The sequence below is a fragment of the Anolis sagrei genome, chromosome Y, assembly GCF_037176765.1.
Source record: "Anolis sagrei isolate rAnoSag1 chromosome Y, rAnoSag1.mat, whole genome shotgun sequence".
NCBI classification, from domain to species: Eukaryota; Metazoa; Chordata; class Lepidosauria; order Squamata; family Dactyloidae; genus Anolis; species Anolis sagrei.
Window position 1 is genome coordinate 71,706,557 of NC_090035.1, and position 15,035 is coordinate 71,721,591.

The 15,035-nt window shown below is 41.1% G+C and overlaps 1 protein-coding gene across 1 annotated transcript; it reads right to left on the reverse strand.

Moving 5' to 3' along the window:
• Positions 1-3,395: 3,395 nt before the first annotated feature.
• On the reverse strand, positions 3,396-13,370 carry LOC132780091 (cytochrome P450 2G1-like). The gene is made up of 9 exons (XM_067461240.1): positions 13,052-13,370; positions 11,026-11,188; positions 10,304-10,453; positions 10,019-10,179; positions 7,926-8,102; positions 6,942-7,083; positions 4,468-4,655; positions 4,236-4,377; positions 3,396-4,000 (listed from the first exon to the last, which is right to left on the reverse strand). Exons 1-9 carry the CDS (start codon positions 13,220-13,222, stop codon positions 3,819-3,821), a joined length of 1,476 nt encoding a protein of 491 aa, XP_067317341.1. The 5' UTR covers positions 13,223-13,370; the 3' UTR covers positions 3,396-3,818.
• Between the last annotated feature and the right edge of the window lie 1,665 nt (positions 13,371-15,035).

Consider the following 15,035-nt stretch of genomic DNA (forward strand, 5'->3'; position numbering starts at 1 on the left):
CTCAGTTGCAGTAAGTTGCCAAAGAAAGGCAAGGGCATTGGCCCAGGTGGAAACCTCCCCTCCTTGTGCCTCCACTTCCATGCAGCAATGATGGCCAGGCAAATGCCCAACAAGATGGTCAGCACACCTTCGAGCTCCATACTAAATGGTCTGGGTGTTCAACTGGATGCTGGTATTGACACACGTGTAGCTTTCCTTGAACTGAACTAGTCAGCTTGACTTCTAATGTGCAAGAAAAACTAGTTCTTTGGTATCTTCACCCTTAAGGTAGCAAGAACAAGCTCTTTTTTGTGTTAAAAATTGACATTGCGGAATCAGATTATTTCTTGCCTCATAACCCGAAGGCTCCAGATCCTGTCTGATCTTAAAAGGTAATATTTGTGGAATTGATGAGATTACCGTAAGTCAACAAGAGACTTGAAGACAAAGCCAGACATGCATACATCTAATACAAATATATAAGGGTCAGGTCGAATTGGTACTTGGATGGGGAAAACAAAGAAAACTAGGAGCAGTAGGTTATATTCAGAGGAAGGCAATGGCAAAACCACCTCTGAGTATTCCTTGCATAAGAAAATCCTTTAATATTTATGGGAGCACCATGGGTTGACAGGCAATTTGAAGGCTCACACACTCAAACCCACACAAAAAAGATCTCAACCTGGCCCATTAACCCCAAATGTGGCAGGATAGACCTTCTAGAGCAAATAGTGGAAATGTAGGCTCCATTTCAGAGCCTACATTTTGTACATTACCTGTACAAAAATAGCACAAAAAGGTACAAAAGAGAACTCTTACAAAGGTTCATATGAAAAATCTACAATGCTGATCTGAAGTCACCAGACACCATTGCTGACCAATGTTTTGCATTTACCTTTATGGCATCACTACTATTAATCTTTTATTGCCTTGAGAAATTGAGGTCTAGGATTATTAAGACAGACACTACTCTTGCTAAAATGACATGGTAAGGAATTGGGATTACTCTATCTCAATTACTGTTTTTCAAAGTAGTATCTTGTATTTCCATCTTTATTTTCAGTGTTCTTCTTACAATCCAATGTCCTACAATTATTTTTTAAAGTTTTTTCAGAGTTCTCCATTTATTCATCCAGGTACCTTCTTATTTTTCTTGTACAGCAGGCCATCTAACTGTCAGGACAAAAGTTTAAAAATAAATGGGTAGATTTGCCATATACTGTATAGAGAAATCAGAATGGCACTCCATAAGTTGCAACCTTTCTTTTCCAGCAAGCTTTGGACACTGATTTTAATAAAAATGACTTTTACACTACTGTCTTATTTTTTAATCTGTTTGAAGTCATTATTTTTAATTCAGCTGTTATTTGATACCGTTTTAATTTGGATTAGGTATCTTTTAATTTTCTGGCAATCTAGCAGTTCGAAAACATGAAAATGTGAGTAGATCAATAGGTACCACTCTGGCGGGAAGGTAATGGCACTCCATGCAGTCATGCTGGCCACATGACCTTGGAGGTTATATGGATAATGCCGGCTCTTTGGTTTAGAAAAGGAGATGATCACCAACCCCCAGAGTCAGACATGACTGGACTTAATGTCAGGCAAATACCTTACCTTTTAATTACAGTACAATCTTTATTTCTGGAAGGGACTGATCCCCAAATTTTATGTGGATATGCAAAATTGTGAATTATAATGAATTCTTTTGAAATGAAGGACTTCTGGTCCAAGGATACCATAAAATTGTGCTGGAGGATGTGGAAAATGCCAAAAGGGGACATATTTTATCTTATGTGGATGAATGAGACCATAGATACTGGTCCCATAGATGCAGGTCTCATTGATATGGAGCTCATACTGGAATCATGTAGTTTTGCAAGGTCTTTAGTATTCTCTGCCAAAGAGTGTTCTGTGATCCAAGCAACAAATCCCTAGCTCTAAGCCATGGAAAGTAAATTCAAGTAACCCATGGCTAAACACTGGGACATCCTAAATACTGTTAACATTTCTAATAGGCTTGTGTATAGATTCGGAGTGGTTGGTTCCCTTTGGCCAATCTGGCTTGTTCGGCTTGGCTGTTACAATAAGGGTCCAGTCGTCACATTTTTTCCGTCCATTGTGATAACATATGGTTTATTCCACACCATCACTCAAACAATCATATAAAGTATAATCTTTCTTGTAGTCAACATTTTTCACCTGGTTTTTTCTGAAATAGTTACAATGACTTTGGTATTGATTGAGAAGTATCTGATCAATTATCAAATTTCCAGATAAAGTAGACGTCTGAAAGTAAATTCCATTTATTATTCCTTCCCATTTGTGCTCCATTCTTAAATTTGCTATAAATGTATGTTCATTCAGTATTTAAAAGGTTTTTCCCACACCTGTATCTAAACTGTCTTTCAGTAGACACGAGAGACAGTCATTGGTTCTAATGTGAGTTGCTGCTTTGAACAGCAAAACCAACCAGGTCATTTTCCAGATTATTTTGGGAAAAGATCACCTGAAGAATTAGAATCAGGGAATTGTAGAGCTGGAAAAGATCCCAATTGATGCAGCACAATCTGCAGTGCAGGAAGACACAATCTAACCCAGTGTTTCTCGACCTGGGGTTTGGGACCCCTGAGGCGGTCATGAGGGGGTTTCAGAGGGGTCGCCAAAGAGCATAAGAGAACACATATTTCTGATGGTCTTAAGAATCCCTTTGGCAGAGAAAGCTGAAGATCTCTCCACCTGTCCTTCTCTTCCTTTTTGGAAACAGACAGCAAATCCTCCCATCAAAAGCCCTCTTCCTCCTCTCTGGATGTAGGTGAACTACAACTCCAAAACTCAAGGTCAATGCCCACCAAACCCTTCCAGTATTTTCTGTTTATCATGGGGGTCCTGTGTAGGAAGTTTGGCCCAATTCTATTGTTGGTGGGGTTCAGAATGCTCTTTGATTGTGCCAGAACTATAAATTCCAGCAACTACAACTCCCAAATGTCAAGGTCTATTTTCCCCAAATTCCACCAGTGTCCACATTTGGGCATATTGAGTATCCATGTCAAGTTTGATCCATCATGGTTTGACTCCACAGTCCCTGGATGTAGGTGAACTACAACTCCAAAACTCAAGGTCAATGCCCAGCAAACCCTTGGTGGTCATGGGACTTCTGTGTGCCAAGTTTGGTTCAATTCCATCATTGATGGAGTTCAGAGTGGTCTTTGATTGTATGTGAACTATACATCTCAGCAACTACAACTCCCAAATGACAAAATCAATCCCAACAACTCAAGTAGTATTCAAATTTGGGCGTATTGGGTATTTGTGCCAAATTTGGTCCAGTGAATGAAAATACATCCTGCATATCAGATATTTACATGAAGATTCATAACAGTGGCAAAATCACAGTTATGAAGTAGCAACAAAAATAATTTTATGTTTGGGGGTCATCACATCATCAGGAAATGTATTAAGGGGTCGCAACATTAGGAAGGTTGAGAAACACCGATCTAACCAGTCTAGGTTAATGGCCATTCATCCTCTATTTAGAAACCTCTAAATAATAGGACTCTACCATACTAAAAGGATAGATCATGAGAACTATCCAATTGAGCCATGTTTAGCAGGACAATTGAAACCGCAGTTCCATTTACTACAGTGCATAGCCTGCAGTAGAGGGAGATAAGGCACAACCCAGAAGGTTTTGTAATGCTTAAAACAATGTGAAAACACTGGTTGTGAATAGTTCTCAAGAAAAATGGCCAGGGGATAGGTTACTACCAACGTTGTTGAAAGACCTTTCCTGCCATAAACCTCAAGATGGAAAATGGCAGTAAATAAATAAATAAATATCAGCGCGGCACCAAACACAACTGGTAGACAGGAGGAATTTTTGAGAAGCCACTGAGTTGTGGAGAGATGTCAATGTCCTTTGGGTCCAGAGACGATTTCACAAAGAAGTTTTGCAGGATGGTAGTGAAATACAAAAAGAGCTCCATGCGGGCCATGGATTCTGCTACGCAGACACGTTTTCCTGGGGACAGGACAAAAAAAAAAAAGACAAAGGTTTAAAGGTCAGTAAAAAGACCACCAGGTCAGGAAAATGGCTGTTATGCAGAATGAATGGGAAAGCATCAGCAGTTATGGGTCATGCAAAAAGAAGGACCTCCCATTAAACTGCTTTTGAATTTGTAAAATGTTTGCAATCAGACTTCAGAGTCAAGCTGTTGAGGAGCAAAAAGCAAATAGAACATGGCAAAGAATCCTACCTGAGGAGAATGGCACAAAGGCATCATTCTTCTTAAAGTGTCCTTCTTCATCCAGAAAGTGCTGAGGGTTGAATATCTCAGGGTCATTGAAATATTTGGGGTCATGCAAAGCTGAGCCAAGAAAGGTAATGATGTTGGTGTCCTGGAAAAACAGAAGACAGAGAAGTGAATTGTCCATGATGGGGTGAGGGATGAAAGTGATGAAGATCTCATATAAACCACTTGAGTCTACCTTGGGAAGGAGGTAGCCCCGGAACTCTGTGTCTTCAGTCACTTTGCGAGGCAATGCTACAGGGAGGATATCTACCAGCCTTTGGATCTCATGGATGACAGCATTTGTGTAGGGCATGTTCATCCTGTCTTTGACAGCAGGGACACGGTTGTGACCGACAACACAATCAATTTCTTGGTGGACCTTCTCTGTGAAGATGTTGAGAAAATATGTCCAGGAGAATAATCAGTGGAATAGATGATATATAAGCCAGAGAAGGGTGTTATATTATTGGAAGTTTGCTTTAGGACTGGCCTGCAAAACTTATGGCTCTCTAGGTGTTTGAGACTCAAACTCTCAGAAGCTCAGGATCAGATCCCTGTACTTTTTTTTCACATTCATTGGAACCCAGAAAACTGCACTATACAGCCATCATCTGCTTTTTTCAACAACCTGCTAGACAACCAAAAGAACCTGTTCCTTTCATAGAATTATAAAATCATAGAGTTAGAAGAGACCTCATGGGCCATCCAGTCCAAACCCCTGCCAAGAAGCCAGAATATTGCATTCAAAGCACCCCTGACAGATGGCCATCCAGCCTCTGTTTAAAAGTTTCCAAAGAAGGAGCCTCCACCACACTCCAGGGCAGAGAGTTCCACTGTTGAATGGCTCTCACAGTCATGAAGTTTTTCTTCATATTCAGATGCAACCATGTTTGCCTCTCAACTGACACTGTAAAATTCAACATCATTTTTTCAATTCAGTATATATTCAGTCATTTGTGGTGCATCTTGAAAAACCTGCCTTGAGTCGCCGTATGGTTGTGGGCAGTGTATCTCTGCTACAGGAGTGTACAGTATCATGCTTATAATACAGTAAAGATATAGTACTTCTGTTTATGCTTATAATATATATGTGTTACTATATATATATATATATATATATATATATATGCTCTGTGCATAATGAGTACCTTAAAAACAAAAGAACCAATGAACGAAATCACACCAAATTTGGCAACAAAACATCTCAGTACACAAGGAGTGACCATCACTCAAAAATTATGATTTTGTCATTTGGGAGTTGTAGTTACTGGGATTTATAGTTCACCTATAATCAAAGAGCATTCTGAACCCCACCAAAGACGGAATTGGGACAAACTTCTCACACAGAACCCCCATGGCCATCAGAAAATACTTAAGGCCACCCAGTCCAACTCCCTTCACCAGGGCAAGAAAACGTACTCAAAGCTCTCCTGACAAAGCCATCCAGCCATAGATATAGATAGATAAATATTCACACACACACACACACACACAATATGATAGATGTAAAAGGGACCCCTAAACAAGGTCAATTATAGGTTGCATGTTCCAGAGTAGGCCAACCGGACAATCTCTACATCAACACAAGCATAAAGAAATTAAATATATTAGAAACCAACACTTTCTCTTTACTTTATTTTTCAGATCACCAGACTGGGCCACAGCAACTCGTGGCAGGGGACAGCTAGTATATTATAATACATGTATGGGTGCAATATATGAGTGTGGATAGAGATATAATATGAAACAATTACTTGGGCTAGGGCTGCACAACACCTCTCCTATAGAAATGTCTAGATCCTGCAGCCCACTTCTATAGCCACCTTCTTCCAAAACTTGACCATAGAGAAAAACAAAAGAATCTAGAGAAAACATGATATGCAAACCCATGAGTAATCAAATGCACAAAAATAAAACCTGGAAAGGTTGAGGATAATTTGTATAAGAATATATTGAATATCAACCCTCCATTGTTTTCCGAGGACAAGCAATACTGTATATTCAGGGTGACATGATGAAGGAAGAGATCCTGGTAACTTTCATGTGTGAGTTGCTGGAAAGAATGCACTAACTGTGGCACGGTTGACTAGAAGTCAGCTGCATTAAATCACCACTGACCGAACGGTCATAAGTTTGAAGCCACCCCGGGTTGGTGTAAGCTCCTGACCATTTGTCTAGCTTGCTGTTGACCTTTGCAACGTGAAAGACAGTTGCAGCTGTCAAGTAGGAAATTTAGACACCGCTTATGTGGGGAGGCTAATTTAACCAATTTATGATGCCATTAAAAAAATCTCCAGAAGCAGGCAAAAGAATGAGGAAGTGGACTGTGAAACGACAAATCCCCCGGTGGCCAAAATTCAATCATACCCTCATAGGCTTAAATTGCCTATGTGTTTGTCTATATATGTTGTGTGTCTATGGCATTGAATGCTTGCCAGGTATTTGTGCACTGTAATCCACCCTGAGTCCCCTGTGGGGTGAGAAGGGCAGAAAATAAATACGGTAAATAAATACTACAAATACTAAAAATAAATAAATAAATTTTATACTGTTGTTATTTGCCATTAGCTATTTCTATACATGCTAAACTATTATTGCAACATCAAAATGCAGGCAGGGTTTGATTTGGGTTAAAATGTGTATTGCCCTTGAATTTGCACACTTTCATACCTTCTACTTCTGGGTATTTCATCATCAAGAGGAATCCATATCTCAGGGTAGAGCTGACAGTCTCTGTCCCAGCAATGAACAAGTTGAGAGTTATGAGGATCAAGTTACTCATTGTGAAGTCAGTGGAAGAGTTTCCCTTTTCCTTCAAGGGAATAAAGAAAGAACTTATGTTCAATTAGCAAATAGATGGCAGAAGATATTTTTTCTGGGGGCCCATCCACACTGCGTATTAAAAATGCGCGTGCTTTCTGGGGTGAGTGTCCAGACGTTCTCCCGAGACTAGCTCGGGAGAATGTCTGGAGGCCCTACCTCCAGGCCCGTAGCCAGGATTTCGTTTCGGGGGGGGGGGGGGTGTGAATTTTTTTTAGGGAGGGTTCGGGGGGGGGGTGAGTTTTGGGAAGGGGGGGCTGAGTCTGAGTGAAAGAGGGTCTAGCCTAGCAAACCTTTTGTATTATTACCCCAATACCCCCATGCATATGGGATATATTGAGTATAGTGATCAGATCATGATATGAATAAACATAACAGTTTAAATAATGCATCAGTAGGCCTTTTCACGAACCACCATGAGAATTTCGGGGGGGGGGGGGCTGAAGCCCTTCAAGCCCCCCCTGGCTACATGCCTGCCTACCTCCCTCCCCCAAAGCCCCCAGACCCCTTAGAGAAGTAAGTAATAAAAACCTCCATTACAGGCTTATTCAGCCAGTAAACTGTGGGAATGGTGTCTGGACTGTAGTCCAGACACCGGAAATAGTGGGTTTATCCCGCGCCTTCCAAGAAGGTGCAGAATAAATACACTAATTAATTCACTACAAACCAGGGTTTTCCTGGTTTGTAGCAAATTAATTTGGGACTGTCCAGAACATTGTCTGGACAGCCCCTCCTTTATTGTCATAGATACTGAAATAAAGGTACTGTCTGGACAGGCCCTAGTTAACTTCCACTTTAACGTTACATCTTATTTCCTTCAGTGTCAGAAAATACCTTCTCCATCTCAATAAGGAAGTAATCAATAAAATCTCTTGGGTTCTTGGGATCTAAGGTCTCTTGATTGACTTTGATTCTCTCAGCAATGAAGGTATTCAGCTCCTCCAAGAGGTTGTAGATACGCTTGTGTCCTCCAGGCAAGTATTGCATGATGCCAGAATACATATCATACAGCTAGAATGAAGAACAACAGTTACTGCTTTTATCATCCATTAACAGCATAAAAATGATGATGATGATAATAAAAATAAAAAATAAAAATAATAACTTTATTTTTATACCCTGCCTCCATTTTCCTGAAGGGACTCAAGGCGGCTTACAAAGGGACATGCCCAACAAAACAGGTTAAAATAAGCATCAAAGAACAATCAGTATCAAGCATCAATAAACATAAAAACAGACAACATTATAAAAACAATTAAAAGCAATATCATAGCTGAGCAAAAAATGATGGGTTTGGCTCATAATTTCTAAGTGCAATGAATCCTATGTAGTGTCAGGGAAAGTGCGACGATCGGAAGGCTGGGCTAGGAGGCTAATGTCCTTAGACTATTAAAGTGTTAGAAGTGCCAGAAAGGGACCATGTAAAAGTGCAGGAGCTGGATAGGTCAGGAAATTCTGTGGTGAACTGCCTAATCAAAGGCACAACGGAACAGTCAAGTTTTTAATTCCTTGCGGAAAACAGAGAGAGTGGGAGCCTATCGGATCTCCTTGGGCAGAGTGCTGACCTGAGGCAAATAAAGTGAGTGAGAGATCTCCAGAGAAGGCCCTGCCAGAAACTCACTTTCCCAGCAGCACTTTGTGTGGTGCGGGCATTGAAGTAGCCTTTGCGCTTCCTCTTGGGGCATGATGGAAGTTGAGGTTTCTCTCTCTCTGTGTTTCTCACACTTCTTTCTCAGCCAATCAGAGGCCTGGTTGACTGTGTCCATTCTTCTCACCTCTCATGGTACGCTCAGGTTGGGACTTCAATTCCCAGACCCCCCCCCCCCCTTTGTGTGTGTTTTAAAAAATGCTATGGTAAAAACTTAAAAAGATTCTCAAAAATCAGTGGATTGGGGAAATGTTCTGAAACTTATTTATTTATTATTTATACATAAAATACATTAAAATACAATCATATAATTACATAAGGCCAAGTCATCAGAATGAAATCACAATTCATCACTATCTGTCCATGTGGTCAAGAGTTATTGACTCACTCATCGAATGCTAAATTCCAGAGCCAAGTTTTCACCAGCTTTCTAAAAGTCAGGAGAGAAGGGGCAGTTCTAATCTCCAGTGGGAGATAGTTCCAGAGCCGAGAGGCCACCACCGAGAAGGCCCTGTCCCTCGTCCCCACCAGACGCGATTGCGAGGGTGGTGGGACTAAGAGCAGGGCCCCTCCAGAAGATCTTAATAACCTTGATGGTTCATAGGGGAGAATCTGTTCGGACAGGTAAATTGGGCCGGAGCCGTTTAGGGCTTTATAGGTCAGGACCAGCACTTTGAATTGTGCTCGGAAACTGACTGGCAGCCAGTGGAGCTGATGTAACAGAGGAGTAGTATGCTCCCTGTACTCCGCTCCTGTTAGTAGTCTGGCTGCCACTCGTTGAACTAGTTGTAGCTTCCGGGCAGTCTTCAAAGGCAACCCCACGTAGAGAGCGTTGCAATAGTCTATATGGGATGTAACCAGAGCGTGGACCACCGTGGCCAGATCTTGACAGGCTTGCAATCGTAAATGTGTCCTACAACTGACACAAGTTTCATCCTGATAGGCCTAAAATGATGGAGAAAAAAACTCTAAAATTTCTCCATTGTTACCAATGGGCCGAATCCTACTGGACTGAAAACAGTACCCTCCTTTTGATTTTGGGAATTGATTTTGGAACAGGGGGCAGCCAAAAATGGGACTGAAAACAGCACCTTTTTGTTGAGTCGCAGTGACCATTTTGTTGAGACATGTTCTCAATATGTTGCCATAACTTTTCTCGTCATGTATGAGAAAAGATATTTTGTTTATCGTCCTCTGTAGAAGCAGAGCTTTTCATTGTGGGACACCTTGCTCCAGTATTTCAAAGGAGTGATTCCTTCTTTAAGGTGTGCCTTTTTACCTGTGCCCAGGGGGTGCTCATCTCATAATAGATTTTGTTCATCGTCCTCAACATGGAGAGAAAGGTCTTGTCTTCATACTCAAAACGTCTGCCAAAGACAATGGAGCAAGCAATGTTGGAAGTTGTGCAGCTGAGAAGGAAGGTGGGGTCAAAGGGCAGACCTAAAAAAGCACAAAAGAGAGAGCCATCACTGGCTGTCACCTTTGCTGGCCAGATCCTGGCTAGAAAGCCACCAATATTATTTTCTCAAGTGAATGGGAAAAGCCAGACAAGTTTAATACCAACTTTGGGTTTTTCTTAACTTCTCCAGCAGGTACTGCGCTTCTTCCTGGATCCGCTCTTCAATGGAGCACTTCCCCATCCCCAAATTCTTCAATGTGATGAGAGAGAAGTGACGGAGCTTCTTCCAGGACTCCCCATTGGAGAAAGTCATTCCTGGAGGCAGAGATATTGACATTTTTTTAAAGGATACGGTCCTCCCTGCAAGGCAAGAACCTCCCCAGATAGAATAGTAAAGCAGTGTTGATGGAGGTGGGATAGGGTCCCTCCCACTGAGTCCCATAAATTTTAGTCCCAATTGTTGTTGAGCCACTGCATCTTCCTCCCTTATTAACATGTGAAATCCTCTAAGGATTTACTGTGATAGCATTCCTCAGCCACTCCATTGCTGGCATACAACACCACCTACAGGGATGGCCCTTTAAAAACAAATGATGATGGAAATGATGATAGTTGTAGTAATGGAAAGTCATATGCAGTCTAATGATTTCATCCATTAGATGTCCAGAAGATCTGAGAAGATTTGGGTAGAAGATGTTCTTATTTCTCATACAGCTCTGGAAACACAACCGGATCCTTATCTGACATTCCCTCTCCCTCATTTTGCCCTATGGGAAGGGTACTATCACAGCACAACAATGAGACCTGGAGTGTGACAGGGGACCATAGCCTGACAATGAAGGGTCTTGGCCTTTTTTAGGAAGTCACAAGAGATCCAGTTGACTCACCTGAACCTTTGAAGGTCTGGTCTAAGATTGCCACCTCTCCCCTCCCACAGAACTGTTCACCATGGTCCACCAGAGCTTCCTTCAGTACCTCATGTCCACAAAGAACCACAACTCGGCGGGGACCCAGGTACAATGTGAATATTGGGCCATATTTGTCCTTCAGCTGCAGGAGATGGACAATACCAGAAAAATGATAAATGTGAGATGGGTGAGAAATAAGCAGAATTTTATATAAATCACACACAGTGATAACAGCACGGATTAAGTGGATGGAGAAACCAGAGGTGTACCCAAGGCAAAGGCAAAGGCAAAGGCAAAGGCAAAGGCAAAGGCAAAGGCAAAGGCAAAGGCAAAGGCAAAGGCAAAGGCAAAGGCAAAGGCAAAGGCAAAGGCAAAGGCAAAGGCAAAGGCAAAGGCAAAGGTAAAGGTTTTCCCCTGATATTAAGTCCAGTCCTGTCTGACTCTGAGGGTTGGTGCTTATCTCCATTTCTAAGCCGAAGAGCCGGCATTGTCCGTAGACACCTCCAAGGTCATGTGGCTGGCATGACTGCATGGAGTGCCATTACCTTTCCACCGGAATGGTACCTATTGATCTACTCACATTGCATGTTTTCAAACTGCTAGGTTGACAGAAGCTGGGGCTGACAGCGAGAGCTCACGCCGCTCCCCGGATTTGAACCTGCAACCTTTCGGTCAACAAGTTCAGCAGTTCAAGTGAACTATGGGAGGAAAAACTGGGAATAAAAATAGGAGAAAGGAATCTGGAAAAATTATGGAGAGCAAGACAACTCAAGAATTTATCAATTAGGATAAAAGAAAACTACTACAAGATGGTATGGAAATGGTACCTGACAAAAATACGCAATATGGATAAGGGTTGTTCAGAAAAATGTTGGAGGGGTTGCCAAGAATGGGGTACCTATGTGGCAATGCAAATATGCACATAGGTTCTGGGGAAAAGTTATAGTAGAAATAGAAAGTATTATAAAGGAAAAAGTTAATATAAATCCATCAACTACATTGTTATCTATTTATAATTCAGATGAATGGAAGGAAAATGAAAAGGATCTGATAATGATGTTATTAATGGCTGCAAGGCTACTAATAGCAAAATATTGGAAAGGAGAGGTGGAAATTAAGATAGCAAAATGGTATAAGGAAATTTGGAAATTAGCAATAAATGATAAATTAACATGCAATCTAAAGGTTAAAAAGGCCTAAGGAAGGATAATAATTTTGAAAATATATGGAAAATATTTATTGGGGAAAACATCAAGGAAAGAAGATGGAAACCTACCCACACCAGAGGAAATGAGGTTATGCTTTTATAAAGAAAAGAAGAACTCCGGAGATGGGGAGCACAAGGGATAGTACAACTGGGGAAAGGAGAAGAAGTAATTATATGAATTATAGAGATTTTTTTTGGTAATGAAATGAATATAAATGCAATAAAAATTACAACCCCCCCCCCCCCCCAAGTTCAGCAGCTCAGTGCTTTAACCCACTGCATCACCGAGGGCTCCTTGGGTACCCAAACTGTATGTTTAAAAGATTGGACAAAGTTTTAAAATGCTGAAATTCTTTCTGATGACTGAAGAAAAAAATTAGTTGAGAGAATAGGATTCTTACAGGGAGGGGGCAAGATCCTCATTTTGCCTCTTGTAGCTACACCACCTGAGACAGCCTATCTATCTCCTTAATAATAATATCACTTGGGGTTCTCCAGTAACAGGTTGAGAATCCAGGACAAGCAAAGAGAAATTCTGATCCACACGTAAGTTTTTAGGGCTTCTGTAGAGCAAATAAGGCTAGAGGGAGAAAAGAATAGATTTCAACCGAAGCTGTGGACTTCCCAGAGGAATCCAATTAACCATTGGACACTGGACTAGATGTGCTCTTGGGTTTTCTCAAAGTATTCTAATAGTGAAGCCATATCAAGAAGTAAACTGAAGAATGGGAACTCTCAAAAACTAAACATGCAGATTCTCCAATCCCACTTTTTCTCAGCAGAAATGATACAACTCACCGCTATGAACGACTTGGGAAGATCCTTGGGGTTCAGTTGTAGTAAGTTGCCAAAGAAAGGCAGGGGCATTGGCCCAGGTGGAAACCTCCCCTCCTTGTACCTCCACTTCCATGCAGAGACGAGGACCAGGCAAATGCCCAACAAGATGCTCAGCACCCATCCAAGCTCCATGCTGAATAGTCTGGGAGTTCAACTGGATGCCTGTCTTGGCGCACACATGGAGCTCCTACAACCAAAACCAGTCTGCTTGACCTCTTGTGTAGAAGTAAAACTAGTTTTTTGATATCTTCACCCTTAGGCTGACCGGAATACACTTGACTCTGTGTTGAAAATGAATGTTGCAGAGTCAAAGAGATTTTTTTCTGCCTCAGGTCTAAACACCTAAAAGGTCCTGTCTGATTTTGAAAGCTAATAGAAAACCCTATGGAATTTGTGAGGTCACCATAAGTCAACAGGAGACTTGAAGGCACAGTCTCTCTCTCTCTCTCTCACACACATAGAACTGATGCAAATACAAGGCCTTTCCCCACAGCCATATAACTCAGAATATCAAGGCAGAAAATTCCACAATATCTGCTTTTCTGTTTGCCATAATGATAGAAGTATTTGCAAATGTCATTAGAATAACAGAATCATAGAGTTGGAAGAGACCTCATGGGCCATCCAGTCCAACCCCCGGCCAAGAAACAGGAAAATTGCATTCACAGCACCCCTGACAGAAGTCCATCCAGTCTCTGTTTAAAAGCCTTCAAAGAAGGAGCCTCCACCACACTCTGGGACAGAGAGTTCCACTGCTGAACAGCTCTCACAGTCAGGAAGTTCTTCCTAATGTTCACATGGCATCTCCTTTCTTGTAGTTTGAAGCCATTGTTCCGCATCCTAGTCTCCAGGGCAAACAAGCTAAACAAGCTTGCTCCCTCTTCCCTATTACCTCCTCTCACATATTATACATGGCTGTCATGTCTCCTCTCAGCCTTCTCTTCTGAAGGCTAAACATGCCCAGCTCCTTAAGCCGCTCCTCATAGGGCTTGTTCTCCAGACCCTTGATCATTTTAGTCACCCTTCTCTGGACACATTCCAGGTTGTCAACATTTCCCAGAGATAAGAACTTAGAATGGGTAGGAATAAAGGAAAAGCAGAAGGTGAGCTTATTTGCAGATGATACATTGTTATGTATTGAAAATATGGTAGGTAATATGGATAGGATAAAGCAGGGGTCCTCAAACTGTTGGGGGGCCGGATTATAATTTGAAAAAATCATGAATGAATTCCTATATCTTATTTGTAGTGCAAAAAGCACTTAAAATAATACAATAATTAAAATGAAGAACAATTTAAACAAATATAAACTTATTAGTATTTAAATGGGAACTGTGGGCCTGCTTTTGGCTGATGAGATGGGATTGTTGTTGTTGTGTGCTTTCAAGTAGTTTCAGACTTAGGTTGACCCTGAGCGAGGGCCGAGTAAATGACCTTGGAGGGCCGTATCTGGCCCCCGGGCCTTAGTTTGAGGACCCCTGGGATAAAGGATCATTTAGAGATATTTGGGGAAACAACTGGTTTACAAGTAAATTGGAATAAATAAAAATGATGTTATTTAATTATACAAAGAAAGGAGAAAATACTTTATAGAACACAGTAATATGGAAATTAGTATTAAGAATAAATTAAAATACCTGGGATTAATTATAACAAAGGGCTTAAAAGAAATGGAAGAGGTAAAAGTAGTAGCACTGAGGAAAGTAATTAAAAAAATGAAAAAAATGAGTATGAAAATATACATTTATCTTGGTTTGGAAAAATAGCATTACTAAAAATGTAAATACTTCTGAGGATAAATTTCATATTTAGGATGCATATTTAGCTCTTCTTCAGATTACAGAAGAAGAGCTAAATGGATGGCAACAAATGATAAATTAATACTGTAATGGTAGTAAAAGAAATACTAGGTTGTTGTAGGTTTTTTGGACTGTATGGCCATGTT